The sequence below is a fragment of the Trichomycterus rosablanca genome, chromosome 12 (assembly GCF_030014385.1).
Source record: "Trichomycterus rosablanca isolate fTriRos1 chromosome 12, fTriRos1.hap1, whole genome shotgun sequence".
Classification (NCBI taxonomy): domain Eukaryota; kingdom Metazoa; phylum Chordata; class Actinopteri; order Siluriformes; family Trichomycteridae; genus Trichomycterus; species Trichomycterus rosablanca.
The window spans coordinates 15,374,330-15,392,486 of NC_085999.1; the positions used below are offsets into that span (position 1 = coordinate 15,374,330).

At 39.0% G+C, this 18,157-nt stretch overlaps 1 protein-coding gene across 2 annotated transcripts in view; it reads left to right on the plus strand.

The window, feature by feature from the left end:
• The window catches only part of col4a2 (collagen, type IV, alpha 2), a 129,988-nt gene that overhangs the window by 35,753 nt on the left and 76,078 nt on the right, over positions 1 to 18,157 (plus strand). For both annotated transcript variants that reach the window (XM_063006559.1, XM_063006560.1), the window contains exon 4: positions 2,235 to 2,315. In XM_063006559.1, coding sequence (XP_062862629.1) covers positions 2,235 to 2,315 — 81 coding nt within the window. The remainder of the gene's footprint in view (positions 1 to 2,234; positions 2,316 to 18,157) is intronic.

Below are 18,157 nucleotides of genomic sequence, written 5' to 3' on the forward strand. Positions count from 1 at the left end.
CCCTGACATTTCCATCCTTCCATGGCTGTAATGTAAGAATAAAGCCTGCTATTTTCTTCTGGTATTTATATGGAGAAATAAGAGGTACACACTGAAACGTTGCTCCACAGACTCTCAGGGTTAGTACTGTAGTCTGTGGATTTAGTGTGTTGGTTGAGTGGATGTGTGGTCGATGTGTGGTTATAGAATAATCCTTTGAAAAGAAGGAAATGTTCTTTACAAAGCGGGTTCCTTTCAAAATATTGGACCAGCATAATAGAAATCTAATGCTGACCTTACACTTTAAAGTTGTGCTTTACCTTTGTTAGTTGATATACAATAGATATACTACATATTTCTACATGAGGACAATTTCACATTCCTCACATAAATGTTGGTGTTGCTTTTAGTCTATATTATGATGCTTTAAGTTAAGTTGCTTTAAATGTTATAAATGTTTAAATGTTATATGTAGTATTGAAATGTTTCCCACTAACATTGTACTCACCACATTTTGGTGGTTTCAGATGAAAATACCCTTGTGATTTGAAAAGCTGTGACTTAGTTATGCCTAACACTAAATATGTGATTTTATTTAGATTTTCTTCTGTTTTACCACTGCTTTATCCTGATCAGGGTTGTGGTGGGTCTGATTTATTGGGCAAAAGTAGGAAACATCCCTGACAGGTTGTCTGTCCATCACAGGGCAGACACACACTCACACTTAGGGTAATTATAGTAGCTCCAGTTGGCTCTTTGGGAAAAAACTGGAGTACCCATAGGAAACCCACATGGACACAGGGAGAACTTGCAAATTCCACACAGAAAGGGAATCAAACCCCTTTGAGGCAACAGCGCCACCATGCCACCCTTTTCATCTAAACTATTAAAAAACACAGTCATAAAATATCTCTATACATTGTAATTCATTAATTCAGTCTTCTGACTGACTGTGAAGGATGTTTTTATTAAATGCTTTACAATAAGAACAAACCAATAAGAAGCACAAAGTGTAAAGACTGAGCCTTTGGTGGATGGTCTTATATCACTCCATCTCAGTTTTAAATGGGTTGCAGGCATCAGATTCTACATTGTTTTTAGATTTACAAAAGAGAGTTTCAGTTGATGTATTGCATTTTTCAAAATGTCCCAACTTCTCCAGAAATAGCATTTGTATATAAATAGGGTTGGTATATGCTGATATATAACTTGCTAGCTAGGTTAAGGAGCATTTCAAATCGCATACTGTATACTACAGTTCATTGTGTATTGAATAGCATTATATACTCACTCACTGTCGCGGGGGGGGGGTCCTATCCCAGCTTTTCAATGGGCGCAAGGCACACAGTAACACCCTGGACAGGGCACCAGTCCATCGCAGGGCCGACACACACACACACACACACACACTCATTCACCTATAGGGCAATTTAGTGTCTCCAATTAACCTGACTTCATGTTTTTGGACTGTGGGAGGAAACCGGAGCTCCAGGAGGTAACCCACGCAGACACGGGGAGAACATACAATATCCGCACAGAAAGGACCCCGACCGCCCCGCCTGGGGATCGAACCCAGGACCTTCTTGCTGTGAGGCAACAGTGCTACCCACTTAGCCACCGTGCCGTCCGCATTATTAACTGTATTATTATATATAAATACAGTATAAATACAGTATTGAATATCACAGCCAAAAAGTACTTTTGATTATGATTTGCATGAGAAATTCCGCTGAATAAATTGCTACATTAGGCTATATTTAACTTTGTTATGCCAAGTTTATGTGAGTCATACTTCTGAGCTTAATTCAAGCCCACAAATGTCATATGACTCACCAAATTAGAAATACTGATGGCACATAATGATTTAAACACGTGTACATGTTATCTGCCACTTCAAAACAAATTATTTACTTTAAAATATCTATGTTTTGATCTATGGAGAATGTTTTTGCACTTTTAGACAGCTTGTTATTTCTTGGTTCCAGTCTGTTTTATTGGCAGGGAGTTCATGATTATTATTTTTCAAAAAGAAATGGTTTCCTCCTGCTGATGATTTAAGCATTAACAGATACAAAACAATAGAAATATGTCAAGGGTAGCACAACAGTAACATCCTCAAATCTGATATATTACAGCAGTGACATGGAAGGTCACGACTCGTGTTCAAATAAACACTTTTTAGGGGATGTTAACGTCACCGCTTTTTAGGTCATTATTGTATCTCTGTTTTTGATTTTTGTTGTTTTTCTTTCAAGGGTGGTAAGAAGTACGACGGGCCATGTGGGGGCAGAGATTGCAGTGGTGGGTGTCAGTGTTTTCCTGAGAAAGGTGCAAGGGTGAGTTATTTTGTTCTGTTTCTTTAAACTACTGCTCACTGTAAAGTGTTGCCTTCTGTGTGCATAAAACCAGCATTTACCTGGAATATTAGGTAATGATATGTGACAGAATGAGAAGCTTTCCTTCTAACATTACAACACCACAAAAAGATAAATCCAAAATGCTCATGTTCAAAGAAAAGCTTTACCCTAATGAACTTGATTAACTTTGCTTACTTATATAACTGCACATGTTCTTAAATGGCAAAATATTAAATAATCTATATTGTACACACCGGGAGCATAAGTCTGAGATCACTAGTAAAAACACGTCTGTTTTGCATTTATCTTAAATTTATTAGGTTTTTTATTACATATCTCAAACCTTTGCAACAACTACTCAAAAAAACAAAGAATATCAAGGAGTGCTGACTGTCCTCAACTGTCACCCGATCTAAAACCAGTGTTTTTGGGGCAGTAAGAAAAAGGCAAGCATTCAGTAACATCACAAGATGTTTTTAAAATGTTGTGAAATCAGAGATTGCCATGTTGTTCAGCTCAACAAACAACTACCATCAATCGATTGAAAAGTACATCATTAATATTCCAATATGAACACATTTTGGATTTGATTTGTTTCCTTGGATTTTATGTTACTTTAGTTGTCGTTGGATTAGCTTTTATTTCTTATTTAATATTTCAGTGTACTTGTTCTTAGATTTTGTTTTTGTGTTAGCTTTTTTAACTGTAAAGACAAAATGTTGGCTTACTTTTTAAGAGGATTGTATTTTCATACACCATATGAGTCTCACTTCAATTAAACAAGGCAATGTTGCTAGTTTTTATTTTATTTTTATTGAACTTGGAAAAAAATACATTTTGGTATTATCTTAGTACGATGGTGTATTAGGGCCACTGGTTTTGATTCCAAGAATAAAGTCATATAAGTTTCAGTTTCAAGAATAAAGTTGAAATAATTATGAGAATAAAGTTGAAATATTATGGCCAAGGAGCAGCCGTCCAAGGCTTGTCAGTTCAGAGAAGCACCGGTCTCAGTACAATGTGCATTACTTAGGTTATTCAGTAACCCGTGATTACTTTTGGGTGGTTGTTTGTATTGTACGTGTCCATCCAAATGACATGATGACTAAACCCGTCAGTGCAACCATTTATAGCGATGCCATACGACTTTAGATTATTGTACGAATCCATAAGGCTCAGTTGAATTACTGGCAATGACGCAGATGCCGAGCGCACTGTTATAGCGTCCTTACACTAATAACAGACTGGTGCTGATGTGCCAGGAGATTGGCGATTTCTTTTATTTGTGAAACCGATACGAAACTTTACCAAATCATTAACATTCATTATGTTAACACATAGAGGTTGCTATGACCATAATAATTCAACTTTAATCTTGAAATCATTTCAACTTTATTCTTGAAATCGAAACTTTTCTTTAAAGTGGCCCTAATAAGCCATTGTATGTTAGTTAAGTTTACTACAATGTCTTTATAGTTGTTGTTTGTTTTTTGTGGGTGGCAGATAAGTATCTTTTTTTTGGTTACTTTCAAGTAACTCAGTTTCTTATAATATCTTTAAAAAACATGCAAGTAAATAGGCTGCACCTGTCCCTAGGTGTGAGTCAGTGAGTGTGAATGAGTACATGTGTGTGTGGTGTCCTGCTATAGACCGTTACTCCTCAGTTATAAATTTCATCATATTAAACACATCTTGAATCTATTTAAAATCCATTTATATTTCTCACACATAATCTGTTATATCTCACGGGTTATAGATTAGTTACTTGGTTCAGTGTTTCTCACATTGTTTTTCCATGTTTCAAACTGTTTGTATTGTATCCAAGGTGATTATTTCTTCTACATATAGGAGTGAGGGACAAATTAGAGGAGATGACCATATGTTATGAGAACAAGCACATATGTGTAGACTAAGCAAAATGACTTAATGAGTAAAGCATGACTTAATGAAATAATGGAAGAGGAAAGCCCTTCTCCAATAACCACTAACTGTGTGGTCTTTCAGCGGAGCATGGTCACCCATGATGAATTTAATTACATGATAAAGCAGCTGTGTAGATTCTAAAGTCAGTGTGTGAATGCACCTTCACACCATCATTTCTAAAACTAAGAATGTACACTGATTAGCCATAACATTAAAACCACCTTCTTGTTTCTACACTCACTGTCCATTTTATCAGCTCCATTTACCATATAGGAGCACTCTGTAGTTCTACAATTACTGACTGCAGTCCATCTGTTTCTCTAAATGCTTTTCTTAGCCTGCTTTCTTCAATGGTCAGGACTCCCACAGGACCACCACAGAGCAGGTATTATTTAGGTGGGGGATCATTCTCAGCACTGCAGTGACACTGACATGGTGGTGGTGTGTTAGTGTATGTTGTGCTGGTATAAGTGGATAAGACACAACAGCGCTGCTGGAGTTTTTAAATACCGTGTCCACTCACTGTCCACTTTATTAGACACTCCTACCTAGTTTGTCCAACTTGTAGATGTAAAGTCAGAGATGATCGCTCATCTATTGCTGCTGTTTGAGTTGGTCATCTTCTAGACCTTCATCAGTGGTCACAGGACGCTGCCCACGGGACGCTGTTGGCTGATTATTTTTGGTTGGTGGACTATTCTCAGTCCAGCAGTGACAGTGAGGTGTTTAAAAACTCCATTAGCGCTGCTGTGTCTTATCCACTCATAACAGCACAACACACACGAGCACACCACCACCATGTCAGTGTCACTGCAGTGCTGAGAATGACCCACCACCCAAATAATACCTGCTCTGTAGTGGTCCTGGGAGAGTCCTGACCATTGAAGAACAGCATGAAAAGGGGCTAACAAACCATGCAGAGAAACAGATGGACTACAGTCAGTAATTGTAGAACTACAAAGTGCTTCTATATGGTAAGTGGAGCTGATAAAATGGACAGTGAGTGTAGAAACAAGGAGGTTTTAATGTTATGGCTGATCAATGTATTGTACAATACTTTTATTATATGATAACCTTGACCAGTGTAATTATGGAAGGAATATTGTATGTCTTATATAAATACTTAACATACAGTAATTTTATTAAATATACTTTTTGGCCTAAAATAAATGAACTCCCAGATGTCAAATGTGTTTGTGCTTGTCAGACATTTTATTCTTAAATCAAGGCCATTATTTAAAGTACGAAATGTACTGCCTTAATTCTTCTGGAAAGCTTATTTTGAGACATGACTGCTGGAATTCACAACTGACGTTGTGTTGTAAGGCCTGGCTCACAGTTAGCATTTTAATTCCTGAAAATATTGTACAGGTCAGAATCTGTGCAGACCATTTAAGTTCCTACACATCAAATGTTACTTTCTTATTTACTTTGTTTAATGCAGACATGGAAAAAGGCCTTTTCCAAACTGTTGTCACAAAAAGCACAGTTCATTATCATATGCAACCACAAAGATTTTCCTTTCATCTGAACCAAGAAGCTCGGTTCATCTCCCCATAATATTCCAATTCCACCATTCCACCTGTCACTATGCATTTAAACAGCTAGCATTCATCCGGCTGGGCTGGGCAGCTACATGAACAACGATTGGCCTGTTGTTCATACAGGGCGGGAAGCCGGATAGGGACCTCATAACTGATGCAATTACAACCTCTGTTGGCTGGTTGATGGCGCCTGCACTGTCGAGGGATAATGTGGACAGGGTGTGGCTCTCCATACACAAAGCTGATTCGCATATGAACTCGCCTCGTGCAGGTGAAAAGATGCAGTCGGCTACTGCACACATGTCGGATGGGGCGTGTGTCAGTCTCGCTCACCTCAATCAGAAGTGGAGATCATCATTAGTAGAGAGGAAATGTAATGCAATCGGGTAATTGGATACGACTAGATTGGAAGGAAAATTGGGAAAAATGCAGATAGCATTCTCCTTTTGTCCACCAAACTGAAATCCTAGGATCTGCAAGGCCATAATATGCTTAATTGTATTTGCTTGGTCATTAATACACAATCCACTAAGGTCCAAATGAACAGCGCTGACATTCCGGTTCAGAACTGAGTTTCTACATTGACAGTGTGTGGGACAAATGATTTCTAAATCTTACTTTTAGTATGTCAGCTTATTTGGCTGCTTTATAGCTGAGCTGTTGTTGCTCCTAGACATTCCACTTATATAAAATATAAAATTACAGTTTAACAGACCAAGAAAGCTTGAGCAGAGCCAAAATTTGGCTCTTTTTAATGGCACTCTATGACAAATGGATCCTACTTTGCTGCCTCGACTTTTTGTAAAGGCTTTTCACTGATTTGTAAATAGAACTGTGCAGGTTGTGTTCAATTCCATTCAGCTATTTTAGTAAAGCCTCAACTTAACAGATTTATTTTATGGAAACTCACTCCATAAAGTTTCTGAAAGGCATTTGTTGTGTGAGGCTGTTTATAAAACTCGGTAAGAAGTGTAACAGCTGAGGACAAATTAATTCTATGTGCCAGTTATTGTCAAGAAGCTTGAGTTTGAACTGGATGACCTGTCATAAAATGTGGTTTCTATCTATCTGAAACCATATCATATACGTATACACCGATCAACCATAACATTAAAACGACCTCCTTGTTTCTACACACATTGTGTACAATTACTGACTGTAGTCTATCTGTTTCTCTGCATGCTTTGTTAGCCCCCTTTCATGCTGTTCTTCAATGGTCAGGACTCTCCCAGTACCACCACAGATCAGGTATTATTTGGGTGGTGGATCATTCTCAGTGACAATGACATGGTGGTGGTGTGTCAGTGTGTGTTGTGCTGGTATTAGTGGATAAGACACAGCAGTGCTGATGGAGTTTTTAAACACCTCACTGTCACTGCTGGAATAAGAATAGTCCATTAACCAAAAATATCCAGCAGACAGCGCCCCGTGGGCAGCGTCCTGTGATCTAATGAAGGTCTAGAAGATGACCAACTCAAACAGCAACAATAGATGAGCGATCGTCTCTGACTTTACATCTACAAGGTGGACCAACTAGGTAGGAGTGTCTAATAGAGTGGACAGTGAGTGGACACAGTATTTAAAAACTCCAGCAGCGCTGCTGTGTCTGATCCACTCATACCAGCACAACACACACTAACACACCACCACCATGTCATTGTCACTGCAGAGCTGAGATCATCCACCACCTAAATAATACCTGCTTTGTGGTGGTCCTGTTGGTGGTCCTGACCATTGAAGAACAGGCTGAAAGCAGGCTAGAAAGGTATGTAGAGAAATAGATGGCGTACAGTCAGTAATTGTAGAACTACAAAGTGCTTCTATATGGTAAGTGGAGCTGATAAAATGGCCAGTGAGTGTAGAAACAAGAAGGGTTTTAATGTTATGGCTGATCAGTGTATGGTCACTGTAACTTAGCACTGACATTTTGCTTGATGCAGTAAAAGGAAGTCTCCAGAGAAGGACTAAGGGAGTGAGGGGAAACATTCCAAAGTAAAACCAGGATACAAAGGGCCTCATAAGCAAGGGTCAAGTCATCAGCACTGTCTTTGTTTATAGCAGCATACCGGAAAGGGAAGCACCATTTAATTGTTCTTCAGAGCTGTGCATTAAATGCCAGAGTTCATCATATTTAAGCTCAGGCTTCCCAAACAATGTACAGTGTATCACAAAAGTGAGTACACCCCTCACATTTCTGCAAATATTTTATTATATCTTTTCATGGGACAACACTATAGAAATAAAACTTGGATATAACTTAGAGTAGTCAGTGTACAACTTGTATAGCAGTGTAGATTTACTGTCTTCTGAAAATAACTCAACACACAGCCATTAATGTCTAAATGGCTGGCAACATAAGTGAGTACACCCCACAGTGAACATGTCCAAATTGTGCCCAAAGTGTCAATATTTTGTGTGACCACCATTATTATCCAGCACTGCCTTAACCCTCCTGGGCATGGAATTCACCAGAGCTGCACAGGTTGCTACTGGAATCCTCTTCCACTCCTCCATGATGACATCACGGAGCTGGTGGATGTTAGACACCTTGAACTCCTCCACCTTCCACTTGAGGATGTGCCACAGGTGCTCAATTGGGTTTAGTCCATCACCTTTACCTTCAGCTTCCTCAGCAAGGCAGTTGTCATCTTGGAGGTTGTGTTTGGGGTCGTTATCCTGTTGGAAAACTGCCATGAGGCCCAGTTTTCGAAGGGAGGGGATCATGCTCTGTTTCAGAATGTCATAGTACATGTTGGAATTCATGTTTCCCTTAATGAACTGCAGCTCCCCAGTGCCAGCAACACTCATGCAGCCCAAGACCATGATGCTACCACCATTATGCTTGACTGTAGGCAAGATACAGTTGTCTTGGTACTTCTCACCAGGGCGCCGCCACACATGCTGGACACCATCTGAGCCAAACAAGTTTATCTTGGTCTCGTCAGACCACAGGGCATTCCAGTAATCCATGTTCTTGGACTGCTTGTCTTCAGCAAACTGTTTGCGGGCTTTCTTGTGCGTCAGCTTCCTTCTGGGATGACGACCATGCAGACCGAGTTGATGCAGTGTGCGGCGTATGGTCTGAGCACTGACAGGCTGACCTCCCACATCTTCAACCTCTGCAGCAATGCTGGCAGCACTAATGTGTCTATTTTTTAAAGCCAACCTCTGGATATGACGCCGAACACGTGGACTCAACTTCTTTGGTCGACCCTGGCGAAGCCTGTTCCGAGTGGAAACTGTCCTGGAAAACCGCTGTATGACCTTGGCCACCATGCTGTAGCTCAGTTTCAGGGTGTTAGCAATCTTCTTATAGCCCAGGCCATCTTTGTGGAGAGCAACAATTCTATTTCTCACATCCTCAGAGAGTTCTTTGCCATGAGGTGCCATGTTGAATATCCAGTGGCCAGTATGAGAGAATTGTACCCAAAACACCAAATTTAACAGCCCTGCTCCCCATTTACACCTGGGACCTTGACACATGACACCAGGGAGGGACAACGACACATTTGGGCACAATTTGGACATGTTCACTGTGGGGTGTACTCACTTATGTTGCCAGCTATTTAGACATTAATGGCTGTGTGTTGAGTTATTTTCAGAAGACAGTACATCTACACTGCTATACAAGCTGTACACTGACTACTCTAAGTTATATCCAAGTTTCGTGTCTATAGTGTTGTCCCATGAAAAGATATAATGAAATATTTGCAGAAATGTGAGGGGTGTACTCACTTTTGTGATACACTGTAAGTGGTTGGGTTCTTTTTTATCATGCAGTGTAAAAAATGCAGATGGAAAGAAATGGATGTCAGTCATTCCCTGAAGGTTATTGGATCACTTACCATCTTAGCAATGATTTAGAGATCACGTGGGGCATTTTGTTTTGGTTTGTTTATTTCCCTCTCGTTTCTGCTGTTTATATATTCGTTTCCTTGTATATTTTCCAGGCGCGCATTGTGAGCATGTTCCTCCAGCCAAATCCCTATCCTCCAGTCTGTGAATCTGCCCATAAATCTAGTCTTTAAGGAAATGGTGTTTCACAGATGTCTGAACACATCTGACATCCCCTGTGGTCCATGTGATATTTGTTGATTTAGAAATAATGTTCAAATAGTGGGAACATGTCAGAATTTAACATGCATTTATCACAGATATATTTCATCAGTCATATAGAGCGCTAAATAGTGTTAACTAAGTTTCCTGACAAACAGAGGGTGTTGCATGAAATAGAGGAACAACATGTTGTTCCATTCTTATGACCCTGGCAGAAAATCAAGTGAAGTTTTAATATAATATCTTGATGATTTGTTGTGTCAGTGCTAATTAACTGTATGATCCTGTATTTGATATTTGCCCCCAGCCTCTATCTTGTGTTTTTTTATGCACTTTTTTATTCACAATCCAAAAACATGCTACTTTCAATCACATATAGGTTTAAGTTTATTTTCAATAGACTGTGGCACCTCTGGCAGTTCTTAGGTTACTTAATAAATGATACCCTTTGCATATACACTGATCAGCCATAACATTAAAACTAACTCCTTGTTTCTGCACTCACTGTCCATTTTATCAGCTCCACTTACCATATAGAAGCACTTTGAAGTTCTACAATTACTGACTGTGTTCCATCTGTTTCTCTGCATGCTTTGTTTCCCTTTCATGCTGTTCTTCAATGGTCAGGACTCTCCCAGGACCACCACAGAGTAGGTATTATTTGGGTGGTGGATCATTCTCAGCACTGCAGTGACACTGACATGGTGGTGGTGTGTTAGTGTGTGTTGTGCTGGTATGAGTGGATAAGACACAGCAATGCTGATATAGTTTTTAAACACCTCACTGTCACTGCTGGACTGAGAATAGTCCACCAACCAAAAATATATCCAGCCAACAACGCCCCGTAGGCAGCGTCCTGTGACCACTGATGAAGGTCTAGAAGATGACCAACTCAAACAGCAACAATAGATGAGCGATTGTCTCTGACTTTACATCTACAAGGTGAACCAACTAGATAGGTGTGTCTAATAGAGTAAACAGTAAGTGGACACAGTATTTAAAAACTCCAGCAGCGCTGCTGTGTCTGATCCACTCATACCAGCACAACACACACTAACACACCACCACCATGTCAGTGTCACTGCAGTGCTGAGATTCAACCACCACCTAAATAATACCTGCTCTGTGGTGGTCCTGTGGGGGTACTGACAATTGAAGAACAGGGTGAAAGCAGGCTAAAAATGTATGTAGAGAAATAGATGGACTATAGTCAGTAATTTTAGAACTACAACATGCTTCTACAGTATATGGTAAGTGGAGCTGATAAAATGGACAGTTAGTGTAGAAACAAGGAGGTGGTTTTAATGTTATGGCTGATCAGTGTACATGTCAGCTGAAGTGACGATGGGTTTCTGTGAGATACATTTGGATCGCATTTGGTACTTAGAGGTCATACAATATGTATAGATGTGTGACTTATTAAAAGCTTGACATCTATATGGGCTTAATAATATAAAAAAAACTCTCCTAATTCCATAATCTACTGATACATCAAAAAGGCTACCAGAAAAAATATGATTTTTGACAAAAAATGATTTTTGAAAGTGCAGTGTAAACAAAATAGGCCAAATATAAGGGATTTGACATAAAACCATGCAGTTGTCTAAAATAATTTACTAATATTTTTTTAGATCCTTACAGTGGGCAGCTAAACATCTTGTTAAGGCCAGCACTCACCCACTGCCTGCTTCAGCTCTAAATTTGTTTGTGAGTTAGGTTTGGCAGGACACTTTGAAACAGTAGGATGTTTGGCTACATTTAAGCCATTCATAGTTTCAGTCCAGGGAACCAGATAAAGCATAATGTGTTTCTGTTAAATGGAATCTGTTTAAAGGTGTTTTCATTCACCGGTACAGCTGAATAAATAAAACAACACCCACATTAGTAGAAAGATTTAATTTACTAGATTTGATTTGTAGCCAAAGCCACTTAATAATCCCAATGACAAAATGAGATCCTGGATTTGCATTAACAGTGAGCTAAATCACTCCATGACCGAGACTGTAGTGGGAAGGAATTTCATGCATATCCGCCCAGCTGAATAACGTCTATACCAGGATCAATGGTGGGCTTTGTGTTCTCTCAGACCCCTCCTGTTGTTTCTAAAACAGTGGCAGTAGTACTGATAAACACCAAACAGGAAATTACTGTATTAATTATTTTTACCACCGATTCTGACATGTAGACATGACAGTGGTGGAAGAAACAATGCATGAGCCATATGTAGAGGGTAAAATGATGTCATTAAATTTATATATATTAGGAAATGAAAAGACATTTATATATAACTGTTCTAAATAACTGTGGGAAACCCTAACAGACCCACTGGAAAAGGAAATAACACACGGATGCTTAGCACAATGAGCATTTTTGTACTGGAAAAAAATTTTGTATGTACAAATGTCACATATAATTATTACTGTATTTAAGATATAAATAAATATGACAATGTTGAACTGCTTACAGATTAACTGTAAGCAATAAAAAGTCCAAACTTAGTCCATCTATTTCTCTACATACTTTTTCAGCCTGCTTTCACCCTGTTCTTCAATGGTCAGGACCCCCACAGGAACACTACAAAGTAGGTATTATTTGGGTGGTGGATCATTCTCAGCACTGCAGTGACACTGACATGGTGGTGGTGTGTTAGTGTGTGTTGTGCTGGTATGAGTGGATAAGACACAGCAGCGCTGCTGGAGTTTTTAAACACCTCACTGTTACTGCTGGACTGAGAATAGTCCACCAACCAAAAATATCCAACCAACGGCGCCCCGTGGGCAGCGTCCTGTGACCACTGATGAAGGTCTAGAAGATGACCAACTCAAACAGCAGCAATAGATGAGCGATCGTCTCTTACTTTACATCTACAAGGTGGACCAACTAGGTAGGTGTGTCTAATAGAGTGGACAGTGAGTGGACACGGTATTTAAAAACTCCAGCAGCACTGCTGTGTCTGATCCACTCATGCCAGCACAACACACACTAACACACCACCACCATGTCAGTGTCACTGCAGTGCTGAGAATTGTCCTGACCATTGAAGAACAGCAGTGTAGAAACAAGGAGGTGGTTTTAATGTTATAGCTGATCAGTGTATGTGGTTGTTATGTTTTAGAATAGAGGTTTCCGATTCCAGATGACTCCTGCAGAGTTTAGAATTCTGCCTCATTTAACACATCTGATACAACTCATAAGCTAATTATAGAGACCTTTATTGGTGGTTTTGGTCTGTCTGGAGAAACAGCAGCTTAACTATAAAGTACAAGACATACAGAATGGGTCTGCTAAGTGTTAAACACATATTACTTAAAAATTTGTCTGTTTATAGTTGTAAAACACCAAGTTCAAACTGGCTATGAGAGCAAAATCAGCACAAATGAATGTTCACCATTACCATACAAGCTAAAGATCACTGTACACAAGCATTGGCTGGAGTGGTGTAAATGACCTTAACATTTAACAGTGGAGCAGTGGAAATGCATTTTATAAAATTATGAAGGAAGAGAATGCTACCTGTCCAAATGTCTAGTGCACATTTGGTAAATCAGATTGATGGCCTGAGGTGAGCTGGAACACTTCAAGAGTTCAAGTTCAAGAGAGGCTTTATTGTCATTTCAGCTGTATACAAGTACATATTGAAACGAAACAACGTTCCTCCAGGACCAGGGTGCAACATAGAACAAAAAGTGCAAGACAGTACAATACACAGTGCAGACAGACAACAGTATAATTAATACAAAAAGGCCTACAATAAATACAAAAAGACATTTCTAATCTAAAAAGTAATTAAGTAAGTCAAGACTAGAGACAAGTGTTGGTCAGTACATGGTACTGAGTAAATGGTAGTTGTTGCAACAGGTGAAGGAATGCATTTTCCTGGTTTAGAATGGCAGAAGGCCCTAAGAAGAAGGTAGGACTGATGAAGAGGAACGTTAGTGAATTGGACATCATCTGTATCTAAAATGTTTGGTACCTATAGTGTATAGAAATGCCAACTGTAAGACAGCCCTTATCATCCACCAGTGTCTTACCTCAGTATTGGTCTTGTGGCTAAACAGAGGTGAATCCCTGCAGTTGTGTTTCTAAATATAAATATAATATTTAAATTTTAAGTAAATATAAAATGAAAAGGAGTGAGGTTCATTTTAGATTAAGATGAATGCATGTTTGTAGTAATATATTCAAAAACACATATGGCTAAGATTTTTGAATGTTCTGATACTTTTGCCCATCTAGTGTTGCAAGAACTGGCTACAACTTTCTATCTAAACATTGTGGTTCCTCAGTAGACAATGCAAGTGTTTATATGTCTTTGATGAGCTCATAGGATGGGTAAAATGATCTGAGGATGTTAGAAATGGTTTTCGAGCCCAAATTGTTTCCAGCTATTCAAACTGTAGTTTAAACTGAAACTGAACTATGAAATCATAATGATATCACAAAATACTATGACATTATAATGATAGTTGATTGTTTCTAAAATACCTTATAGTTATTCTGATTCTGATTCTAATGTGGAGCAGGCCACCATGATCAGTGTGGGGTTTTTACCAGTGTTCCACCAATCAAAAGGTTGGACATACCTGATTAAAGAAGCCATTATTTGGGAAGTCTCCCTATAATAATACATACATTTGTTACGAGTTCATGAGAATGAATTGGGACATTGTGCATTGTAAGGTCACTTCTCTGATAACTTCTCCTCTACTCTCAGTACAAATATCATAAGATCACAGGATCACAAGAACTTTTTCAAATTATATCCTTTTAATCACATTCATTTTTGGGTAAAAGAACATCTTTTTTCTTCCTAGCCCACCCCATGCCAGATCCAGTTACAGCTTCCCTTGAAGCCCTTGTTAGCCCCAACAGCAATAAATATGATGATTGCGTTCATACAACAAGAGGGACTTTGTGTATAAGACACAAGCTGTAACCAGATATAAATAAGTTAAGGGAATTTATTTCCCTTGGATACGGGTGTTTAGGGTGTGCTAAACAGTTATAATTTCTTTCCTGGGCAGATGGCAGTTGACCTCAGATACTAAATGCTTTAATTATATGCTCTAAACATCTAACTAGGAATGTGAGAATAAAGAACAGTTAAGTGTCCAAAGCCTCATAACATTTCAATACTCTATATAACATCAAGGAAGCCTTAATAATGCAGAATAATAATAACAAATGACCGGGCCATAATCTGAATACATGGCCTTAGGTTGGATGTTGGGTTAGGCACTATCTTTACCTTACTTACTCTTATGTTTTTGGCTTTAGAGTAATTTGTTGCATAACCACATTTTATATATATTAAAAAAACGTAATTTTACTTAGTGAATGCAGTGTTTCTTACATTTACATGGACTCTGATTTCATTGCAGACAGTGTAAATCCAAGAAAGTTTAAGTTTTGTCTGGTCAACTTCATTTCATTTGGCAATATACCTCCATTTCTGTACTTCAGGCCTGCAACACAATCAAAAAAGAGGAGGGGGCAATTTAGGGCTAGTAATAAGGGATTGTAATCATGATTTGGTACAAAAACAGTAAGGTTGAGTTTTTGAAGAGCAAAGATGGGCAAAGGATCTCCAGTTTGTCAACAGAAAAAAATATTAAGATTGGTAAAGCTTTGCATATTTCTCCCTCTACAGTGCATCATATCATTAAACAATTACAGTGCCTTGCAAAAGTATTCAGCCCCCTTGAACTTTTCAACCTTTTGCCACATTTCAGGCTTCAAACATAACGATATGAAATTGTAATTTTTTGTGAAGAATCAACAACAAGTGGGACACAATCGTGAAGTGGAACGAAATTTATTGGATATTTTAAACTTTTTTTAGAAATAAAAAACTAAAAAGTGGGGCGTGCAATATTATTCAGCCCCTTTACTTTCAGTGCAGCAAACTCACTCCAGAAGTTCAGTGAGGATCTCTGAATGATCCAATGTTGACCTAAATGACTGATGGTGATAAATAGAATCCACCTGTGTGTAATCAAGTCTCCGTATAAATGCACCTGCTCTGTGACAGTCTCAGAGTTCTGTTTAAAGCGCAGAGAGCATCATGAAGACCAAGGAACACACCAGGCAGGTCCGAGATACTGTTGTGGAGAAGTTTAAAGCCGGATTTGGATACAAAAAGATTTCCCAAGCTTTAAACATCTCAAGGAGCACTGTGCAAGCGATCATATTGAAATGGAAGGAGTATCAGACCACTTCAAATCTACCAAGACCCGGCCGTCCCTCTAAACTTTCAGCTCAAACAAGGAGAAGACTGATCAGGGATGCAGCCAAGAGGCCCATGATCACTCTGAATGAACTGCAGAGATCTACAGCTGAGGTGGGAGACTCTGTCCATAGGACACAATCAGTCGTACACTGCACAAATCTGGCCTTTATGTAAGAGTGGCAAGAAGAAAGCCATTTCTCAAAGATATCTATAAAAAGTCACCTGGGAGACACACCAAACATGTGGAAGAAGGTGCTCTGGTCAGATGAAACCAAAATCGAACTTTTTGGCCACAATGCAAAACGTTATGTTTGGCGTAAAAGCAACACAGCTCATCACCCTGAACACACCATCCCCACTGTCAAACATGGTGGTGGCAGCATCATGGTTTGGGCCTGCTTTTCTTCAGCAGGGACAGGGAAGATGGTTAAAATTGATGGGAAGATGGATGGAGCCAAATACAGGACCATTCTGGAAGAAAACCTGTTGCAGTCTGCAAAAGACCTGAGACTGGGACGGAGATTTATCTTCCAACAAGACAATGATCCAAAACATAAAGCAAAATCTACAATGCAATGGTTCACAAATAAACGTATCCAGGTGTTAGAATGGCCAAGTCAAAGTCCAGACCTGAATCCCATCGAGAATCTGTGGAAAGAGCTGAAAACTGCTGTTCACAAACGCTCTCCATCCAACCTCACTGAGCTCGAGCTGTTTTGCAAGGAAGAATGGGCAAAAATTTCTGTCTCTCGATGTGCAAAACTGATAGAGACATACCCCAAGCGACTTGCAGCAGTAATCGCAGCAAAAGGTGGCGCTACAAAGTATTAACGCAAGGGGGCTGAATAATATTGCACGCCCCACTTTTCAGTTTTTTATTTCTAAAAAAAGTTTAAAATATCCAATAAATTTCGTTCCACTTCACGATTGTGTCCCACTTGTTGTTGATTCTTCACAAAAAATTACAATTTCATATCGTTATGTTTGAAGCCTGAAATGTGGCAAAAGGTTGAAAAGTTCAAGGGGGCTGAATACTTTTGCAAGGCACTGTATCTGGAGGAATTACAGTGCATAAAGAGCAAGATGAACACCCGTGATCACCTTAGGCAGCACTGCATCAAGAATTGTATTTCATTAATAGCTAATATAACCCTTATGGTCAAGGGATTACTTTGGCAAACCTTTGTCAAGCACTACAAAATAGATTTATATTTACAAATGCCACTTTTACTATGCAAAAAAATCACACAGTGGAAATGTGTATTGTGGTCAGACGAATCAGTATTCCAGGTCTTTGCAGGTAGAAATGTACATTGTGTGCTCCGGACCAAAGATGAAAAGAACCATCCAGACTATTATCAGCAACAAGTCCAGAAGCCAGTGTCTTATATGGTATGTGGTTGTGCCCACACAGTCTTGCTGTCCCCAATAGAGAATTTTGGAATGAAAAATGTAAACATGTGTTGAACACATTAAGACGTGTTTGCAGGCACAGTGGGACAAAGTAACACCTGAAACATTTCATCACTTGATATCCTTAATGCCATGTCTTTTAAGTGTTGTAAGAAGGATTGGCAACATTACAAAGTGGTAAATGTTCTACCGCATCGTAATTAGAATATCATATATTAACAAATGAAATTACGTTGACCAGACAAAACATGAAATATTTATACTGTCTGCAATTGAAAAAAGTACATTCAAGAAACACTGCATTTCTTTGATTTGTATTTTCCGTACCGTCCCAACCCTTCTGAGTTGGGGTAACTATCCCCTTAAAATCAGTATGTATTGCATTGGGTGAAAGTGAATACAGCTATGCCTTAATAGTAGAAAAAAGTCAAAGGTTTGATGGACTTTATTGGTCATGATGTTTTATGTTATTGTGTTTCTCTAAATGACCTGTTTGCTGTTGCTGAGTTGTAGAAATAACAATTATATTATATAATTAGTAGTAACTAGTAGGTAACTAGTAGGTAGGGCTTAAGGCTATCAACTGAAAGGTTGAGAGTTCGAATCCCAGCTCTGCCATGCAGCCACTGTTGGGCCCTTGAGCAAGGCCCTTAACT